This window comes from Telmatherina bonti, assembly GCF_933228915.1.
Source record: "Telmatherina bonti genome assembly, chromosome: 5".
Lineage (NCBI taxonomy): Eukaryota > Metazoa > Chordata > Actinopteri > Atheriniformes > Telmatherinidae > Telmatherina > Telmatherina bonti.
In genome coordinates this window covers 4,399,147-4,421,758 of record NC_136623.1, presented here as the reverse complement: position 1 = coordinate 4,421,758, position 22,612 = coordinate 4,399,147, and the positions used below count along the sequence as shown (strand labels likewise).

Sequence of the window (22,612 nt, the reverse complement as noted above, 5' to 3'; positions counted from 1 at the left end):
TAGCCGTCTCCAGTTGTTGTTGTGCATCCGGGTCACCCAGAAGAGACAGCTTGATTAACGCTTCTGATTGGTCTGTTTTAGTCACTGCACAGACAGACGTCTGTCAGACAAATGAGGAACTCCTTCTACATAACTGCGTCAGAAACATAAAAATAAAGGAATATACAGAGAAGACACAAGTTAATGTGTGAATATTAACCCTTAACATCATCGTGACGCAAATAAATTAATCTGAATGTCTGGGGTCACGTTGCTATGACAACTCATGTCTGACATCTGTTTCCGGTGGGAGGAGACCGGTAGAAACCGCTGGAGAGCAGTCGGTTACCACGACAACAGCATCTTTCCTGATAACTTGCTTTTTTTACTACTAGGTACTACAGGTAGTGCCTGTAGTACCTAGTAGTTCTTTAAATGAATGTTTTATTCCCGAACAGGTGAGAGACACCTGGTCTGTGTGATGATCTATTTTACAGGTTTAGACCTGCTGATCTCAGGAACATCTTCCTCCCGACAGAACTTCTGCAGCATTTCAATCTTTGCTGAATTTATTCTTTTTTTCTGACTTCTTTCACGTCCGCGTTCATTGCTGTAAGCTTGGACTAAACGGGACGCCGTAGTTTCAGTTTGAAAACAAAGCGAAGTTTTGTTGTTGGAAACATGGACCTGACTAAACAGAAACCACTGTAGTACCCGATAGTACCTGATACAACCCAGCAGTACCTTGAATACCTTGTAGTAATCCGTAATACCTGGTAGTACCTTATAATACCTGGTAGTATCTGAAAATATCTAGAATTATCTCATAATACTTGCTAGTTCTACCCTAACCCTAACCCATATCTGGCATTACCTAGGAGTAGCTATTAGTACCTAATAGTACCATGTAGTATACCTGACTATGAATTGTAGTACCTGTTAGTACCTGACAGTGCTGGTAGTACATGATCATACCTTGTAGTACCTGGCAGTACCTAGTAGTACCTGATCATACCTGGTTGTACCTGGCAGCACCTGATAGTACCTAGTAGTGTACTTCACAATAAATTATAGTATCTGATAGTACCTTTTAGTTCCTGGCAGTAGCCGATTGTACCTTGTCTCAGGTAGTGCCTGGGAGTACCTGGTAGTACCTCTTACTAACTTACAGTACCTGATGGTAGCTGGTAGTACTTGGCAGTGGCTGATAGTACCTGATCAAACATGGTAGTAGCTGGAAGTACCTGTCAGTAGCTGGAAGTACCGGGTAGTACCTGGCAGTACCATGCAGTACCTGGTAGTACCTGTCAGTAGCTGGAAGTACCTAGTAGTACATGTCAGTAGTTGGCAGTACCTGTCAGTAGCTGGAAGTAGCTGGAAGTACCTGTCAGTAGCTGGAAGTACATGTCAGTAGCTGGAAGTACCTGTCAGTAGCTGGAAGTACCTGTCAGTAGCTGGCAGTACCTGTCAGTAGCTGGAAGTACCTGGAAGTACATGTCAGTAGCTGGAAGTACCTGTCAGTAGCTGGAAGTACCTGTCAGTAGCTGGCAGTACCCGGTAGTACCATGTAGTACCTCTTAGTACCTGGCAGTACTTGGTAGTACACAGTAGTGCCTGTAGTACCTGATAGTACTCGGTAGTACCCGGCAGTGCTTATAATACCTGGTAGTATCCATAGTACCAGGTAGAACTTGATACAACCTGTAGTACTTGGTAGTACCCGGTAGTGCCAGTAGCACTTGGTAGTACCTGGTAGTATGAGGCACTGCTATTAGTTACTGGTAGTACTTGGTAGTACCCAGTAGTGCCCATAGTACCTGGAAGTACTTGGTAGTACAGGTAGTGCCTGTAGTACCTAGTAGTATCGGGTAGTACCTGTAGTACTTGGTATTACTTGGTAGTACCCGGTAAGGCCTGTGGTAGTTGGTATTAATTGGTAGTACCTGGTAGTGCCAACAGTATCTGGTAGTACCTTGTAGTACTTGGTAGTACCCGTAGTACCTGGTAGTACTTGGCAGTACTTGTTAGTGCCCGTAGTACCCGGTAGTACTTGGTAGTACCTTGTAGTGCCTGTAGTACCTGGAAATACTTGGTAGTACCCGGTACTGCCATTAGTACCTCGTAGTACTTGGTAGTACATAGTATTGCCCAAAGTACCTGGTGGCACTTGGTAGTACCTGGTAGTGCCTGTAGTACGCAGTATCTGGTAGTACCTTGTATTACTTGGTCGTACTTAGTATTACCTGGTAGTGCCTGTAGTACCTGGTAGTACCCGGTAGTGCCCATAGTATCTGGTAGTACCTGGTGGTACTTGGTAGTACCTGGTAGTGCCTGTAGTACCTAGTAGTACCCGGTAGTGCCCATAGTATCTGGTAGTACCCGGTAGTACTTGGTAGTACTCGGTAGCGCCCGTAGTACCCCGTACTGCCATTAGTACCTGGTAGTACACGGTATTGCCCAAAGTACCTGGTGGTACTTGGTAGTACCTGGTAGTGCCCATAGTATCAGGTAGTACCTGGTAGTACCTGGTAGTACTTGGTAGTACCCAGTAAGGCCTGTGGTAGTTGGTATTAATTAGTAGTACCTGGTAGTGCCAACAGTATCTGGTAGTACCTTGTAGTACTTGGTAGTACCCGTAGTACCTGGTAGTACTTGGCAGTACTTGTTAGTGCCCGTAGTACCCGGTAGTACTTGGTAGTACCTTGTAGTGCCTGTAGTACCTGGAAATACTTGGTATTACCCGGTAGTGCCTGTAGTACCTGGTAGTACCCGGTAGTGCCTCTAGTACCTGGTAGTACCCGGTAGTGCCCATAGTATCAGGTAGTACTTGGTAGTACTCTGTAGTACCTGGTAGTACTTTATAGTACTCGGTAGTACCCTGAGCCATCCTGCAGGGTGTCTGAGGAGTTTCCTCCAGAGCTCGGCAGGAATCCAGACATTTCAGCGAATCAGACTCGTTTATAAAACTTTTTATTTCCCGTCTCCATGGAAACATCGTCTCCACATACAACATGGTACCTGATGTCTGAGCTACGGAGGCTCTGAAGGGTCAGAATTACTCTGAAGGGTTAACGTACGCAGAGGCGGCAAGGTTTCCACAGAGATCTGGTTTCTGCGGAAAGTTCCTGATGGACCTGGCAGAACGTGTTACTGAGCTAAAACGGCTCTTATCATCATAAAGCTGCTTAAAAACAAGAAAAACACTGGAAATATCGGATATTTAATTAAAAAAAAACAAAACACAATAAAACGGCTCTTGTCATCATACAGCTGCTTGAAAACAAGAAAAACACGATAAAACGTCTCTTTTCATCATAAAGCTGCTTAAAAACAAGAAAAACATGGAAAATATCGGATGTTTAATAAAAACACGATAAAGAAGTCACATGACCTGAGGGAGCGAGCTGAGCTCCGGGAACCTGGCGTCACCTGCTGGCTAAACCGATGATGAAGCATGATGGAAGCTGGGCTGCGTGGCAAACGTACGAGCTCAGCTAGCCCTCGCTTGGAAGATGTTTAGCTAGCAGCTGGTCTACCTGAAGCTAACGACTCGGTGGTTTTTACAAGCAAACATCCGCGTTCGGGCCGTGTCTTGCGACGGCGTTGCCATGGAGATGCAGCTGTAGCGTAGCGTCTGTCTTATATCTTCACATGGAAAATATTTCATGACGAAAATAAAAGTTAAACATATTTCTGGATGTGACCCTTTAGAGCAGAGGTGTCCAGCTCCGGTCCTCGAGGGCCAGAATCCTGCAGGTTTTCTATGTATCCCTGCTCAGACACACCTGATTCAAATTAATTAGTAGTAGAGCTTAATCAGTTGTGCACGACATTGGCTGTTTGATCCATTTAGTGGAAGCTAGATGTGTTGGAACAGGAATACATGGGAAACCTGCAGGACAACGGCCCTCGAGGACCGACTTTGGACACCCCTGCTTTAGAGGCACTGTAGAAACCAAACATGCACATTGAAGAGGAAAACATGGCAGCAGCAGAACTGGGTTGGACCAGAACCAGCTGCTTTTGGGACGCGTTCCGGGTTTTGGCAGGGACATCTCATCGGATCTTGGTCAGACACAGGTTCTCGCACTCGTCCCGGGTCTGGAAGCGGTTCTGGTTGCCGCCGCAGCCGCCATACCAGAAGCGGCTGCACTCGCTCTGCTCGGTGTCAAAGAACCACATCATGGTGTAGGTCTGGCAGCCACCCGGGTCCTGGCGGTGGAGACAGTCCTCTGCACGGACATCACATGAAAACCAAACAAGCATTTTTACTGGTCCTTAAACTTCCAGTTTACAGACGAATAGTAAACTGATAAATCTCAGCAGGAATCTCTGTATGCAGAGGACAAGGTTGAAGTAGTTTAATGGGTAATATGTAGCATTGTTAGCAGATGTTAGCATGTGTAAAAAGTGGCTGTAGTGTGATATTTAGCTTTGTTAGCATCTCCTGTGACAGTGGTTTCTGGATTCTTCCTGGTTTCCAGTAGAGAATCATGTCTGCTTTTAATGTTGATCACCCAGCCCTGTCCCACGCATACAGAGATTCCTCCTGATTCTCTGACATTCTATAGATGGTAGATGCTAACAGTCCGAGTTGTCTAATGCTATAAACATGAGTGAAGATGTTTCCAGCAGCTGTCATCATAACATGATCTAAAGTTGCCAGCTGTTAAGAATCTGATCGGATTATCAGATTCGATCAAATCTTGGGTTGTTCAAAAGGAAAAGAAGGATTCGGGTTGGATAATTAAAGTAAATAAAAAGCTGCGTATGAAGCCTGTCAGCACAGTAAAGCAGTCATAAAAACAAAACGTGATTTCGTCCTCAAAATATAAAAAAACAAACTCATTTCAGTAAAAAGCCAAATAACATAATCAATGCTCCTGTTATTCATCACTGTTTTAGAGAAGAACCTACAAAATCATTCCTAACGACCCTAACGACGTATCCCTAACGACGTGTCCCTAACGACGTGTCCCTAACAACACGTCCCTAATGACGGCGTTCCTAACGACACGCGGCGTCCCTAACAACGGCGTCCCTAACAATGCGTACCTAACAACACATCCCGAACGACGCATCACTAACAACACGTCCCTAACGACGCATTCCTAACGACACGTCCCTAACAACGCGTACCTAACAACACGTCCCTAACAAAGCATCCCTAAAGACGCGTGTCTAGCGACGCGTCCCTAACGACACGTCCGTAACGACATGTCTGTAACGACATGTCCGTAACGACACATCCCTAACGACGCATACCTTGCAACACGTCCATAACGACACGTCCCTAACGACACATCCTTAACAACAACGTTCCTAACGACACGTCCCTAATGACACGTCCCTAATGACACATCCCTAATGACGGTGTTCCTAACGACATGTCCCTAACAACGGCGTGCCTAACGACGCGTTCCTAACGAAGCGTCCCTTTAGACGCGTTCTTAACGACACGTCCCTAACAACGGCGTCCCTACCAACACGTCCCTAACGATACATCCCCAACGACACATACCTTGCAACACGTCCATAACGACACATCCCTAACGACACATACCTTGCAACACGTCCTTAACGACACATCCCTAACGACACATACCTTGCAACACGTCCATAACGACACGTCCCTAACGACGGCGTCCCTACCAACACGTCCCTAACGATACATCCCTAACGACGCATACCTTGCAACACGTCCATAACGACACGTCCCTAACGACGCATACCTGGCAACACGTCCATAACGACACGTCCCTAACGACACATCCTTAACAACAACGTTCCTAACGACACGTCCCTAATGACACGTCCCTAATGACACATCCCTAATGACGGTGTTCCTAACGTCATGTCCCTAACAACAGCGTGCCTAACGACGCGTTCCTAACGAAGCGTCCCTTTAGACGCGTTCTTAACGACACGTCCCTAACAACGGCGTCCCTACCAACACGTCCCTAACGATACATCCCCAACAACACATACCTTGCAACACGTCCATAACGACATGTCCATAACGACGCATACCTTGCAACACGTCCATAACGATACATCCCTAACGACGCATACCTTGCAACACGTCCATAACGACACGTCCCTAACGACGCATACCTTGCAACACGTCCATAACGACACATCCTTAACAACAACGTTCCTAACGACACGTCCCTAATGACACGTCCCTAATGACACATCCCTAATGACGGTGTTCCTAACGACATGTCCCTAACAACAGCGTGCCTAACGACGCGTTCCTAACGAAGCGTCCCTTTAGACGCGTTCTTAACGACACGTCCCTAACAACGGCGTCCCTACCAACACGTCCCTAACGATACATCCCCAACGACACATACCTTGCAACACGTCCATAACGACACATCCCTAACGACACATACCTTGCAACACGTCCATAACGACACGTCCCTAACGACGGCGTCCCTACCAACACGTCCCTAACGATACATCCCTAACGACGCATACCTTGCAACACGTCCATAACGACACGTCCATAACGACACGTCCCTAACGACGCATACCTTGCAACACGTCCATAATGACACGTCCCTAACGACACATACCTTGCAACACGTCCATAACGACACGTCCCTAACGACGGCGTCCCTACCAACACGTCCCTAACGATACATCCCTAACGACGCATACCTTGCAACACGTCCATAACGACACGTCCCTAACGACGCATACCTTGCAACACGTCCCTAACGACGCATACCTTGCAACACGTCCATAATGACACGTCCCTAACGACGCATACCTTGCAACACGTCCATTACGACGCGTCCCTAACGACGCATACCTTGCAACACGTCCATTACGACGCGTCCCTAACGACGCATACCTTGCAACACGTCCATAATGACACGTCCCTAACGACGCATACCTTGCAACACGTCCATTACGACGCGTCCCTAACGACGCATACCTTGCAACACGTCCATAACGACACGTCCCTAACGACACATACCTTGCAACACGTCCATAACGACATGTCCCTAACGACGCATACCTTGCAACACGTCCATAACGACACGTCTCTAACGACGCATACCTTGAAACACGTCCCTAACGACGCGTCACTAACAACGACATATCCCTAACGACACGACCCTAACAACACGTCCAGTCGCTTATCCTGAGTCCCACAGGTGGGTCTGGTTCCCTGGCGGGGGGGGACTTTCTCTCTGAGACGTCGTCAGGACATCCACAGTGTCGTCGTTTTATGTGCTGCGACTCAGACAAGAGGTTTTACCTGAAACAGTGACCCCGTACGGTCCTTCACGTCGCTGGTTTGATTCCTGCTAACCCGGAATAATCATGTGAAAAACTGAATCTGGATCAGGTTAATCCAATCCAATGTTGCTTTGAGAAACCGGTATAACATGAAGACGGACTAGCAGATCCTGGAATCTAAAGACGGTCTTTCCAGACCCGGATCCAGAATAAACAGCTGGTAGATTCAGAACTTTCTGGATCTCCAGGTTCAGGTCTGAGAATGCTGCGCGGGTTTACCTTTTGAGCGAAATCCGGTCCTCTCCGTCTGCAGCGTCTCACCGGGATCTGTGGGAAACGACAGAGTCCGGGTCAAACCAGAACTTCACATCAACATGGACCCGCTTCAGGAGAAAACCCATCCGCAAGTCTCAGAGGTGTGGCTGGGCAGGAGGACCGATTGGACACAAAGAGACAAGGAGACCAATCAGAGATCCACCAGACCGGTCCGATATCCTCCAGACCGGTTTGAGATCCGCCAGACCAGACCGAGATCTGCCAGACCAGCCAGAAATCCGCCAGACCGGCCCGAGATCATCCAGATCAGTCCCAGATCCTCCAGACCAGTCCGAGATCCTCCAGACCGGTCCGAAATCAGCCGGTCCACATACATCGGTGGATTCAGGACTCTGCTGCTGGAGGTCTGGTGGACCCGTGTGTAGTCCAGGTTGATCCAGTGGTTCTGAAGCTGCTGGTGCTTCTTCACCACATCCTCTGCAGTCGTTAAGCAAACGCTGAGCGACCGACGTGCGATCGATTAACACGCATGAGAAAAGACGGTGGGTGGAACCCGGACGGAACCCGAACGGAACCACACACACACGGAGAACGTGCACACAGTGGCCGCCGTCTGAAGCCCTCAGCCGGGGCTCGAACCAGCGAGCTTCTCGTAGTAAGCATGTGAGGTTCCGTCCGTGTTCTGCTGCACATGTATGTAGAACAGGCGAGTTGCTCTGAGAGGCAGCAGAACCTCAGCCGGTCCGGGTTCCGTCCCCTCAGGACGGCTGTCCTCTACGGACGTCCTCAACCTGCCATCGGTGGCTCCCGCCATGGTTAATGGTCACGTGACCACATTTCCTGCTGTGGTGGGGCGTTTCTAACCGCCGCCAGGACCGGCGCCTGGACCGGCGCCAGGACCGGCGCCTGCTTCCAGACACGTGGCTGCATGTAGCCAAGGTCTTTTGGACAAAACCCAACTGGACCATTAGTACTGTCTGCTGGTCCGGAACGTAAACCAGTATGTTTCCAAATTTCAAACATAAACATGCAGTTCGAGGTCCAAAACCGTCCCACCAAAACCGGCCCACCAAGACCGGCCCACCTAAACCGGCCCACCAAAACCGACCCACCTAAGCCGACCCACCAAAACCGGCCCACCAAAACCGGCCCACCAAAACCGGCCCACCTAAACCGACCCACCTAAACCAACCCACCTAAGCCGACCCACCAAAACCGGCCCACCAAAACCGGCCCACCTAAACCGGCCCACCTAAACCGGCCCACCTAAGCCGACCCACCAAAACCGGCCCACCAAAACCGGCCCACCAAAACCGGCCCACCTAAACCGACCCACCTAAACCAACCCACCTAAGCCGACCCACCAAAACCGGCCCACCAAAACCGGCCCACCAAAACCGGCCCACCAAAACCGGCCCACCAAAACCGGCCCACCTAAACCGACCCACCTAAACCGACCCACCTAAACCAACCCACCTAAGCCGACCCACCAAAGCCGACCCACCAAAACCGGCCCACCAAAACCGGCCCACCAGAGTGTCCAGTTCGGTCCCCAGGACGGCGTCTGCAGGTACACGATGAAACTGCTTCTATTGAGTGTCTAATAAAGGTTTGGGAGGCGAGTCCGTTCTGCTTCTCAGCTACAAATAAGCAGAATACATGAAGAAAAACTCAGTACGAAGAACTGACGACCTACGAGAGAACCTGCAGGAGAACCTGCAGAAGAACCTGCAGGTCTCTGAAAGTGTGTGAAGACAGCGAGAACATCTGCAGGATGAGAGAGAGAGTTGGATTCGTAGCAGACCGGGTCTGGACTTACGATGGACGCCGCACGTCTGGAAACATTCATGCTCCGTGTTAAAGCGGTTGGCGTTCCCGCCGCAGCCGCCATACCAGAAGGTCGAGCATGCACCCACGTTCACGTCAAAGAACCAGGACTGGACATAGTCTGCACAGGGAACGCCGAGGTCAGCGTCCAGCCGACAGCGAGCTGCAAGCAGAACACACACGTTTATACACACACAGTCTGTAGCGCCCCCCGCTGGAGGAGACGCTCCATCTGCGCTCAGGACCATCGGTTCTGGACGGGTCCGGGTTCATTTGGGACGTCCTGAAGGCAGACAGAACGGAGACGCTGCAGAGACAGAACACATCCAGGACCGGGAAACATGCAAGACGGATACAGTTCTGATGGTTCCGTTGGTCTGGATCTGGGCCCGGTTTCACAAATAACCTCTAGATTCTCCTGGATATAAACCCTTCAGTTTCAGCCTTAAATCCTCATCAAGACCTGGTTCAGCTGGATCAGAACCACTTACTGGTTCTTCCTGGAGGCAGAGAGTGACCTGCAGCTTCCTGCTGTCCGGATGCTGATCCCGAATCTGGATTTTAATCTAAACCTAAATCTGGTCCTGAATCTGGACCTGGATCTAAACCTGAATCTAAACCTGAATCTGAACCTGAATCTGAACCTGAATCTAAACCTGAATCTGAATCTGAATCTGAACCTGAACCTGAACCTGAATCTGAAACTGAACCTGAATCGGAAACTGAATCTGGATCTGAATCTAAACCTGAATCTGGATCTGAATCTAAACCTGAATCTGGATCTTAATCTGGATCTGAATCTAAACCTGAATCTGGATCTGAATCTGAACCTGAATCTAAACCTGAATATGGATCTGAATCTGAACCTGAATCTAAACCTGAATCTGGAGCTGAATCTGAACCTGAATCTAGATCTGAATCTAAACCTGAATCTGGATCTGAATCTAAACCTGAAATTGGACCTGAATCTTGATCTGTATCTAAACCTAAATTTGGACCTGAATCTAAACCTGAATTTGGACCCGAATCTGGATCTGAACCTAAACTTGAATCTTGATCTGAATCTAAACCTGAATCTGGAGCTGAATCTGAACCTGAATCTAGATCTGAATCTAAACCTGAATCTGGATCTGAATCTAAACCTGAAATTGGACCTGAATCTTGATCTGTATCTAAACCTAAATTTGGACCTGAATCTAAACCTGAATTTGGACCCGAATCTGGATCAGAACCTAAACTTGAATCTTGATCTGAATCTAAACCTGACTCTAGACCTGAATCTAAACCTGAATCTGGACCTAAATTTGGATCTGAATCAAAACCTGAATCTGGACCTGAATCTAAACCTAAATCTGGATCTGAATCTAAACCTGAATCTGGACCTGAATCGAAACCTGAATCTGGACCTGAACCTGAATCTGGATCTGAATCTAAACCTGAATCTGGATCTGAATCTAAACCTGAATCTGGATCTGAATCTAAACCTGAATCTGGAATTGAATTTGGACCTGAATCTTTATCTGAATCTAAACCTGAATTTGGACCTGAATCAGGATCTGAGAATCTAAACCAGAACTGGACCTGAATCTGAGTCTGGACCTGAATCTGGGTCTGAATCTAAACCTGAATTTGGACCTGAATTTAGATCTGAATCTAAACCTGAATTTGGACCTGAATCTAGATCTGAGAATCTAAACCAGAAGTGGACCTGAATCTGAATCTGGACCTGAATCTAAACGTGAATCTGGATCTGAATCTAAACCTGAATTTGGACCTGAATCTGAATCTAAATCTGAATTTGGATCTGATTCTAAACCTGAATTTGGATCTGAATCTTGATCTGAATCTAAACCAGAATTTGGACATGAATCTAAACCTGAATTTGGACCTGAATCTGGATCTGAATCTAAACCTGAATCTTGATCTGAATCTAAACCTGAATCTGGACCTAAATTTGGATCTGAATCAAAACCTGAACATAAAACTGAATCTATACCTGAATTTAAACCTTTATCTAGATCTGAATCGAAAGCGGAATCGGAATCGGAATCGGAATCTGAACCTGAATCTAAACCCGAATCTGGATCTGAATGTAAACCTGAATCTGGATCTGAATCTAAACCTGAATTTGGACCTGAATCTGGACCTGAATCTAAACCTGTATTTGGACCTGAATCTAAACCTGAATCTGGACCTGAATTTGGACCTGAATCTGGACCTGAATTTGGACCTGAATCTGGATCTGAGAATCTAAACCAGAACTGGACCTGAATCTGAATCTGGACCTGAATCTGGACCTGAATCTAGACCTGAATCTGGACCTGAATCTGGACCTGAATTTGGATCTGAATCAAAACCTGAACATAAAACTGACTCTAAACCTGAATCTGGATCTGAATCTAAACCTGAATCTTGATCTGAATCTAAACCTGAATCTGGACCTAAATTTGGATCTGAATCAAAACCTGAACATAAAACTGAATCTATACCTGAATTTAAACCTTTATCTAGATCTGAATCGAAAGCGGAATCAGAATCTGAATCTGAATCTGAACCTGAATCTAAAACCGAATCTGGATCTGAATCTAAACCTGAATCTAAACCTGAATCTGGAATTGAATTTGGACCTGAATCTTTATCTGAATCTAAACCTGAATTTGGACCTGAATCAGGATCTGAGAATCTAAACCAGAACTGGACCTGAATCTGAGTCTGGACCTGAATCTGGGTCTGAATCTAAACCTGAATTTGGACCTGAATTTAGATCTGAATCTAAACCTGAATTTGGACCTGAATCTAGATCTGAGAATCTAAACCAGAAGTGGACCTGAATCTGAATCTGGACCTGAATCTAAACGTGAATCTGGATCTGAATCTAAACCTGAATTTGGACCTGAATCTGAATCTAAATCTGAATTTGGATCTGATTCTAAACCTGAATTTGGATCTGAATCTTGATCTGAATCTAAACCAGAATTTGGACATGAATCTAAACCTGAATTTGGACCTGAATCTGGATCTGAATCTTGATCTGAATCTAAACCTGAATCTGGACCTAAATTTGGATCTGAATCAAAACCTGAACATAAAACTGAATCTATACCTGAATTTAAACCTTTATCTAGATCTGAATCGAAAGCGGAATCGGAATCTGAACCTGAACCTGAATCTAAACCCGAATCTGGATCTGAATGTAAACCTGAATCTGGATCTGAATCTAAACCTGAATTTGGACTTGAATCTGGACCTGAATCTAAACCTGTATTTGGACCTGAATCTGGACCTGAATCTAAACCTGAATCTGGACCTGAATTTGGACCTGAATCTGGATCTGAATCTAAACCTGAATTTGGACCTGAATCTGGATCTGAGAATCTAAACCAGAACTGGACCTGAATCTGAATCTGGACCTGAATCTGGACCTGAATCTAAACCTGAATCTAGACCTGAATCTAAACCTGAATCTGGACCTAAATTTGGATCTGAATCAAAACCTGAACATAAAACTGACTCTAAACCTGAATTTGGACCTGAATCTGGATCTGAATCTAAACCTGAATCTTGATCTGAATCTAAACCTGACTCTAGACCTGAATCTAAACCTGAATCTGGACCTAAATTTGGATCTGAATCTGGACCTGAATCTAAACCTAAATCTGGATCTGAATCTAAACCTGAATCTGGACCTGAATCGAAACCTGAATCTGGACCTGAACCTGAATCTGGATCTGAATCTAAACCTGAATCTGGATCTGAATCTAAACCTGAATCTGGAATTGAATTTGGACCTGAATCTTTATCTGAATCTAAACCTGAATTTGGACCTGAATCAGGATCTGAGAATCTAAACCAGAACTGGACCTGAATCTGAGTCTGGACCTGAATCTGGGTCTGAATCTAAACCTGAATTTGGACCTGAATTTAGATCTGAATCTAAACCTGAATTTGGACCTGAATCTAGATCTGAGAATCTAAACCAGAAGTGGACCTGAATCTGAATCTGGACCTGAATCTAAACGTGAATCTGGATCTGAATCTAAACCTGAATTTGGACCTGAATCTGAATCTAAATCTGAATTTGGATCTGATTCTAAACCTGAATTTGGATCTGAATCTTGATCTGAATCTAAACCAGAATTTGGACATGAATCTAAACCTGAATTTGGACCTGAATCTGGATCTGAATCTAAACCTGAATCTTGATCTGAATCTAAACCTGAATCTGGACCTAAATTTGGATCTGAATCAAAACCTGAACATAAAACTGAATCTATACCTGAATTTAAACCTTTATCTAGATCTGAATCGAAAGCGGAATCGGAATCGGAATCGGAATCTGAACCTGAATCTAAACCCGAATCTGGATCTGAATGTAAACCTGAATCTGGATCTGAATCTAAACCTGAATTTGGACCTGAATCTGGACCTGAATCTAAACCTGTATTTGGACCTGAATCTGGACCTGAATCTAAACCTGAATCTGGACCTGAATTTGGACCTGAATCTGGACCTGAATCTGGACCTGAATTTGGACCTGAATCTGGATCTGAGAATCTAAACCAGAACTGGACCTGAATCTGAATCTGGACCTGAATCTGGACCTGAATCTGGACCTGAATCTAGACCTGAATCTGGACCTGAATCTGGACCTGAATTTGGATCTGAATCAAAACCTGAACATAAAACTGACTCTAAACCTGAATTTGGACCTGAATCTGGATCTGAATCTAAACCTGAATCTTGATCTGAATCTAAACCTGAATCTGGACCTAAATTTGGATCTGAATCAAAACCTGAACATAAAACTGAATCTATACCTGAATTTAAACCTTTATCTAGATCTGAATCGAAAGCGGAATCAGAATCTGAATCTGAATCTGAACCTGAATCTAAAACCGAATCTGGATCTGAATCTAAACCTGAATCTGGATCTGAATCTAAACCTGAATCTGGAATTGAATTTGGACCTGAATCTTTATCTGAATCTAAACCTGAATTTGGACCTGAATCAGGATCTGAGAATCTAAACCAGAACTGGACCTGAATCTGAGTCTGGACCTGAATCTGGGTCTGAATCTAAACCTGAATTTGGACCTGAATCTAGATCTGAGAATCTAAACCAGAAGTGGACCTGAATCTGAATCTGGACCTGAATCTAAACGTGAATCTGGATCTGAATCTAAACCTGAATTTGGACCTGAATCTGAATCTAAATCTGAATTTGGATCTGATTCTAAACCTGAATTTGGATCTGAATCTTGATCTGAATCTAAACCAGAATTTGGACATGAATCTAAACCTGAATTTGGACCTGAATCTGGATCTGAATCTAAACCTGAATCTTGATCTGAATCTAAACCTGAATCTTGATCTGAATCTAAACCTGAATCTGGACCTAAATTTGGATCTTAATCAAAACCTGAACATAAAACTGAATCTATACCTGAATTTAAACCTTTATCTAGATCTGAATCGAAAGCGGAATCGGAATCTGAACCTGAACCTGAATCTAAACCCGAATCTGGATCTGAATGTAAACCTGAATCTGGATCTGAATCTAAACCTGAATTTGGACTTGAATCTGGACCTGAATCTAAACCTGTATTTGGACCTGAATCTGGACCTGAATCTAAACCTGAATCTGGATCTGAATCTAAACCTGAATTTGGACCTGAATCTGGATCTGAGAATCTAAACCAGAACTGGACCTGAATCTGAATCTGGACCTGAATCTGGACCTGAATCTAAACCTGAATCTAGACCTGAATCTAAACCTGAATCTGGACCTAAATTTGGATCTGAATCAAAACCTGAACATAAAACTGACTCTAAACCTGAATTTGGACCTGAATCTGGATCTGAATCTAAACCTGAATCTTGATCTGAATCTAAACCTGAATCTGGACCTAAATTTGGATCTGAATCAAAACCTGAACATAAAACTGAATCTATACCTGAATTTAAACCTTTATCTAGATCTGAATCGAAAGCGGAATCAGAATCTGAATCTGAATCTGAACCTGAATCTAAAACCAAATCTGGATCTGAATGTAAACCTGAATCTGGATCTGAATCTAAACCTGAATTTGGACCTGAATCTGGACCTGAATCTAAACCTGAATTTGGACCTGAATCTGGACCCGAATCTAAACCTGAATCTGGACCTGAATTTGGACCTGAATCTGGATCTGAATCTAAACCTGAATTTGGACCTGAATCTGGATCTGAGAATCTAAACCAGAACTGGACCTGAATCTGAATCTAAACCTGAATCTGGATCTGAATCTAAACCTGAAATTGGACCTGAATCTTGATCTGTATCTAAACCTAAATTTGGACCTGAATCTAAACCTGAATTTGGACCCGAATCTGGATCTGAACCTAAACTTGAATCTTGATCTGAATCTAAACCTGAATCTGGAGCTGAATCTGAACCTGAATCTAGATCTGAATCTAAACCTGAATCTGGATCTGAATCTAAACCTGAAATTGGACCTGAATCTTGATCTGTATCTAAACCTAAATTTGGACCTGAATCTAAACCTGAATTTGGACCCGAATCTGGATCAGAACCTAAACTTGAATCTTGATCTGAATCTAAACCTGACTCTAGACCTGAATCTAAACCTGAATCTGGACCTAAATTTGGATCTGAATCAAAACCTGAATCTGGACCTGAATCTAAACCTAAATCTGGATCTGAATCTAAACCTGAATCTGGACCTGAATCGAAACCTGAATCTGGACCTGAACCTGAATCTGGATCTGAATCTAAACCTGAATCTGGATCTGAATCTAAACCTGAATCTGGATCTGAATCTAAACCTGAATCTGGAATTGAATTTGGACCTGAATCTTTATCTGAATCTAAACCTGAATTTGGACCTGAATCAGGATCTGAGAATCTAAACCAGAACTGGACCTGAATCTGAGTCTGGACCTGAATCTGGGTCTGAATCTAAACCTGAATTTGGACCTGAATTTAGATCTGAATCTAAACCTGAATTTGGACCTGAATCTAGATCTGAGAATCTAAACCAGAAGTGGACCTGAATCTGAATCTGGACCTGAATCTAAACGTGAATCTGGATCTGAATCTAAACCTGAATTTGGACCTGAATCTGAATCTAAATCTGAATTTGGATCTGATTCTAAACCTGAATTTGGATCTGAATCTTGATCTGAATCTAAACCAGAATTTGGACATGAATCTAAACCTGAATTTGGACCTGAATCTGGATCTGAATCTAAACCTGAATCTTGATCTGAATCTAAACCTGAATCTGGACCTAAATTTGGATCTGAATCAAAACCTGAACATAAAACTGAATCTATACCTGAATTTAAACCTTTATCTAGATCTGAATCGAAAGCGGAATCGGAATCGGAATCGGAATCTGAACCTGAATCTAAACCCGAATCTGGATCTGAATGTAAACCTGAATCTGGATCTGAATCTAAACCTGAATTTGGACCTGAATCTGGACCTGAATCTAAACCTGTATTTGGACCTGAATCTAAACCTGAATCTGGACCTGAATTTGGACCTGAATCTGGACCTGAATTTGGACCTGAATCTGGATCTGAGAATCTAAACCAGAACTGGACCTGAATCTGAATCTGGACCTGAATCTGGACCTGAATCTAGACCTGAATCTGGACCTGAATCTGGACCTGAATTTGGATCTGAATCAAAACCTGAACATAAAACTGACTCTAAACCTGAATTTGGACCTGAATCTGGATCTGAATCTAAACCTGAATCTTGATCTGAATCTAAACCTGAATCTGGACCTAAATTTGGATCTGAATCAAAACCTGAACATAAAACTGAATCTATACCTGAATTTAAACCTTTATCTAGATCTGAATCGAAAGCGGAATCAGAATCTGAATCTGAATCTGAACCTGAATCTAAAACCGAATCTGGATCTGAATCTAAACCTGAATCTAAACCTGAATCTGGAATTGAATTTGGACCTGAATCTTTATCTGAATCTAAACCTGAATTTGGACCTGAATCAGGATCTGAGAATCTAAACCAGAACTGGACCTGAATCTGAGTCTGGACCTGAATCTGGGTCTGAATCTAAACCTGAATTTGGACCTGAATTTAGATCTGAATCTAAACCTGAATTTGGACCTGAATCTAGATCTGAGAATCTAAACCAGAAGTGGACCTGAATCTGAATCTGGACCTGAATCTAAACGTGAATCTGGATCTGAATCTAAACCTGAATTTGGACCTGAATCTGAATCTAAATCTGAATTTGGATCTGATTCTAAACCTGAATTTGGATCTGAATCTTGATCTGAATCTAAACCAGAATTTGGACATGAATCTAAACCTGAATTTGGACCTGAATCTGGATCTGAATCTTGATCTGAATCTAAACCTGAATCTGGACCTAAATTTGGATCTGAATCAAAACCTGAACATAAAACTGAATCTATACCTGAATTTAAACCTTTATCTAGATCTGAATCGAAAGCGGAATCGGAATCTGAACCTGAACCTGAATCTAAACCCGAATCTGGATCTGAATGTAAACCTGAATCTGGATCTGAATCTAAACCTGAATTTGGACTTGAATCTGGACCTGAATCTAAACCTGTATTTGGACCTGAATCTGGACCTGAATCTAAACCTGAATCTGGACCTGAATTTGGACCTGAATCTGGATCTGAATCTAAACCTGAATTTGGACCTGAATCTGGATCTGAGAATCTAAACCAGAACTGGACCTGAATCTGAATCTGGACCTGAATCTGGACCTGAATCTAAACCTGAATCTAGACCTGAATCTAAACCTGAATCTGGACCTAAATTTGGATCTGAATCAAAACCTGAACATAAAACTGACTCTAAACCTGAATTTGGACCTGAATCTGGATCTGAATCTAAACCTGAATCTTGATCTGAATCTAAACCTGACTCTAGACCTGAATCTAAACCTGAATCTGGACCTAAATTTGGATCTGAATCTGGACCTGAATCTAAACCTAAATCTGGATCTGAATCTAAACCTGAATCTGGACCTGAATCGAAACCTGAATCTGGACCTGAACCTGAATCTGGATCTGAATCTAAACCTGAATCTGGATCTGAATCTAAACCTGAATCTGGAATTGAATTTGGACCTGAATCTTTATCTGAATCTAAACCTGAATTTGGACCTGAATCAGGATCTGAGAATCTAAACCAGAACTGGACCTGAATCTGAGTCTGGACCTGAATCTGGGTCTGAATCTAAACCTGAATTTGGACCTGAATTTAGATCTGAATCTAAACCTGAATTTGGACCTGAATCTAGATCTGAGAATCTAAACCAGAAGTGGACCTGAATCTGAATCTGGACCTGAATCTAAACGTGAATCTGGATCTGAATCTAAACCTGAATTTGGACCTGAATCTGAATCTAAATCTGAATTTGGATCTGATTCTAAACCTGAATTTGGATCTGAATCTTGATCTGAATCTAAACCAGAATTTGGACATGAATCTAAACCTGAATTTGGACCTGAATCTGGATCTGAATCTAAACCTGAATCTTGATCTGAATCTAAACCTGAATCTGGACCTAAATTTGGATCTGAATCAAAACCTGAACATAAAACTGAATCTATACCTGAATTTAAACCTTTATCTAGATCTGAATCGAAAGCGGAATCGGAATCGGAATCGGAATCTGAACCTGAATCTAAACCCGAATCTGGATCTGAATGTAAACCTGAATCTGGATCTGAATCTAAACCTGAATTTGGACCTGAATCTGGACCTGAATCTAAACCTGTATTTGGACCTGAATCTGGACCTGAATCTAAACCTGAATCTGGACCTGAATTTGGACCTGAATCTGGACCTGAATCTGGACCTGAATTTGGACCTGAATCTGGATCTGAGAATCTAAACCAGAACTGGACCTGAATCTGAATCTGGACCTGAATCTGGACCTGAATCTGGACCTGAATCTAGACCTGAATCTGGACCTGAATCTGGACCTGAATTTGGATCTGAATCAAAACCTGAACATAAAACTGACTCTAAACCTGAATTTGGACCTGAATCTGGATCTGAATCTAAACCTGAATCTTGATCTGAATCTAAACCTGAATCTGGACCTAAATTTGGATCTGAATCAAAACCTGAACATAAAACTGAATCTATACCTGAATTTAAACCTTTATCTAGATCTGAATCGAAAGCGGAATCAGAATCTGAATCTGAATCTGAACCTGAATCTAAAACCGAATCTGGATCTGAATCTAAACCTGAATCTGGATCTGAATCTAAACCTGAATCTGGAATTGAATTTGGACCTGAATCTTTATCTGAATCTAAACCTGAATTTGGACCTGAATCAGGATCTGAGAATCTAAACCAGAACTGGACCTGAATCTGAGTCTGGACCTGAATCTGGGTCTGAATCTAAACCTGAATTTGGACCTGAATCTAGATCTGAGAATCTAAACCAGAAGTGGACCTGAATCTGAATCTGGACCTGAATCTAAACGTGAATCTGGATCTGAATCTAAACCTGAATTTGGACCTGAATCTGAATCTAAATCTGAATTTGGATCTGATTCTAAACCTGAATTTGGATCTGAATCTTGATCTGAATCTAAACCAGAATTTGGACATGAATCTAAACCTGAATTTGGACCTGAATCTGGATCTGAATCTAAACCTGAATCTTGATCTGAATCTAAACCTGAATCTGGACCTAAATTTGGATCTGAATCAAAACCTGAACATAAAACTGAATCTATACCTGAATTTAAACCTTTATCTAGATCTGAATCGAAAGCGGAATCGGAATCTGAACCTGAATCTAAACCCGAATCTGGATCTGAATGTAAACCTGAATCTGGATCTGAATCTAAACCTGAATTTGGACCTGAATCTGGACCTGAATCTAAACCTGTATTTGGACCTGAATCTGGACCTGAATCTAAACCTGAATCTGGACCTGAATTTGGACCTGAATCTGGACCTGAATTTGGACCTGAATCTGGATCTGAGAATCTAAACCAGAACTGGACCTGAATCTGAATCTGGACCTGAATCTGGACCTGAATCTAGACCTGAATCTGGACCTGAATCTGGACCTGAATTTGGATCTGAATCAAAACCTGAACATAAAACTGACTCTAAACCTGAATTTGGACCTGAATCTGGATCTGAATCTAAACCTGAATCTTGATCTGAATCTAAACCTGAATCTGGACCTAAATTTGGATCTGAATCAAAACCTGAACATAAAACTGAATCTATACCTGAATTTAAACCTTTATCTAGATCTGAATCGAAAGCGGAATCAGAATCTGAATCTGAATCTGAACCTGAATCTAAAACCGAATCTGGATCTGAATCTAAACCTGAATCTGGATCTGAATCTAAACCTGAATCTGGAATTGAATTTGGACCTGAATCTTTATCTGAATCTAAACCTGAATTTGGACCTGAATCAGGATCTGAGAATCTAAACCAGAACTGGACCTGAATCTGGGTCTGAATCTAAACCTGAATTTGGACCTGAATTTAGATCTGAATCTAAACCTGAATTTGGACCTGAATCTAGATCTGAGAATCTAAACCAGAAGTGGACCTGAATCTGAATCTGGACCTGAATCTAAACGTGAATCTGGATCTGAATCTAAACCTGAATTTGGACCTGAATCTGAATCTAAATCTGAATTAGGATCTGATTCTAAACCTGAATTTGGATCTGAATCTTGATCTGAATTTAAACCAGAATTTGGACATGAATCTAAACCTGAATTTGGACCTGAATCTGGATCTGAATCTTGATCTGAATCTAAACCTGAATCTGGACCTAAATTTGGATCTGAATCAAAACCTGAACATAAAACTGAATCTATACCTGAATTTAAACCTTTATCTAGATCTGAATCGAAAGCGGAATCGGAATCTGAACCTGAACCTGAATCTAAACCCGAATCTGGATCTGAATGTAAACCTGAATCTGGATCTGAATCTAAACCTGAATTTGGACTTGAATCTGGACCTGAATCTAAACCTGTATTTGGACCTGAATCTGGACCTGAATCTAAACCTGAATCTGGACCTGAATTTGGACCTGAATCTGGATCTGAATCTAAACCTGAATTTGGACCTGAATCTGGATCTGAGAATCTAAACCAGAACTGGACCTGAATCTGAATCTGGACCTGAATCTGGACCTGAATCTAAACCTGAATCTAGACCTGAATCTAAACCTGAATCTGGACCTAAATTTGGATCTGAATCAAAACCTGAACATAAAACTGACTCTAAACCTGAATTTGGACCTGAATCTGGATCTGAATCTAAACCTGAATCTTGATCTGAATCTAAACCTGAATCTGGACCTAAATTTGGATCTGAATCAAAACCTGAACATAAAACTGAATCTATACCTGAATTTAAACCTTTATCTAGATCTGAATCGAAAGCGGAATCAGAATCTGAATCTGAATCTGAACCTGAATCTAAAACCAAATCTGGATCTGAATGTAAACCTGAATCTGGATCTGAATCTAAACCTGAATTTGGACCTGAATCTGGACCTGAATCTAAACCTGAATTTGGACCTGAATCTGGACCCGAATCTAAACCTGAATCTGGACCTGAATTTGGACCTGAATCTGGATCTGAATCTAAACCTGAATTTGGACCTGAATCTGGATCTGAGAATCTAAACCAGAACTGGACCTGAATCTGAATCTGGACCTGAATCTGGACCTGAATCTAAACCTGAATCTAGACCTGAATCTAAACCTGAATCTGGACCTAAATTTGGATCTGAATCAAAACCTGAACATAAAACTGACTCTAAACCTGAATTTGGAACTGAATCTTTATCTGAATCTAAACCTGAATTTGGACCTGAATCAGGATCTGAGAATCTAAACCAGAACTGGACCTGAATCTGAGTCTGGACCTGAATCTGGGTCTGAATCTAAACCTGAATTTGGACCTGAATTTAGATCTGAATCTAAACCTGAATTTGGACCTGAATCTAGATCTGAGAATCTAAACCTGAAGTGGACCTGAATCTGAATCTAAATCTGAATTTGGATCTGATTCTAAACCTGAATTTGGATCTGAATCTTGATCTGAATCTAAACCAGAATTTGGACATGAATCTAAACCTGAATTTGGACCTGAATCTGGATCTGAATCTAAACCTGAATCTTGATCTGAATCTAAACCTGAATCTGGACCTAAATTTGGATCTGAATCAAAACCTGAACATAAAACTGAATCTATACC

At 43.1% G+C, this 22,612-nt stretch overlaps 1 protein-coding gene across 1 annotated transcript in view; it reads right to left on the bottom strand.

Moving 5' to 3' along the window:
• Window positions 1–3,198: 3,198 nt before the first annotated feature.
• The window catches only part of LOC306755769 (collagen alpha-6(VI) chain-like), an 85,878-nt gene continuing 66,464 nt past the window's right edge, over window positions 3,199–22,612 (bottom strand). The window contains exons 39-40 of the mRNA XM_079240280.1: window positions 7,513–7,560; window positions 3,199–4,211 (exon numbers count right to left, since the gene is read on the bottom strand). Coding sequence (XP_079096406.1) covers window positions 4,036–4,211; window positions 7,513–7,560 — 224 coding nt within the window. The 3' untranslated portion in view covers window positions 3,199–4,035. The remainder of the gene's footprint in view (window positions 4,212–7,512; window positions 7,561–22,612) is intronic.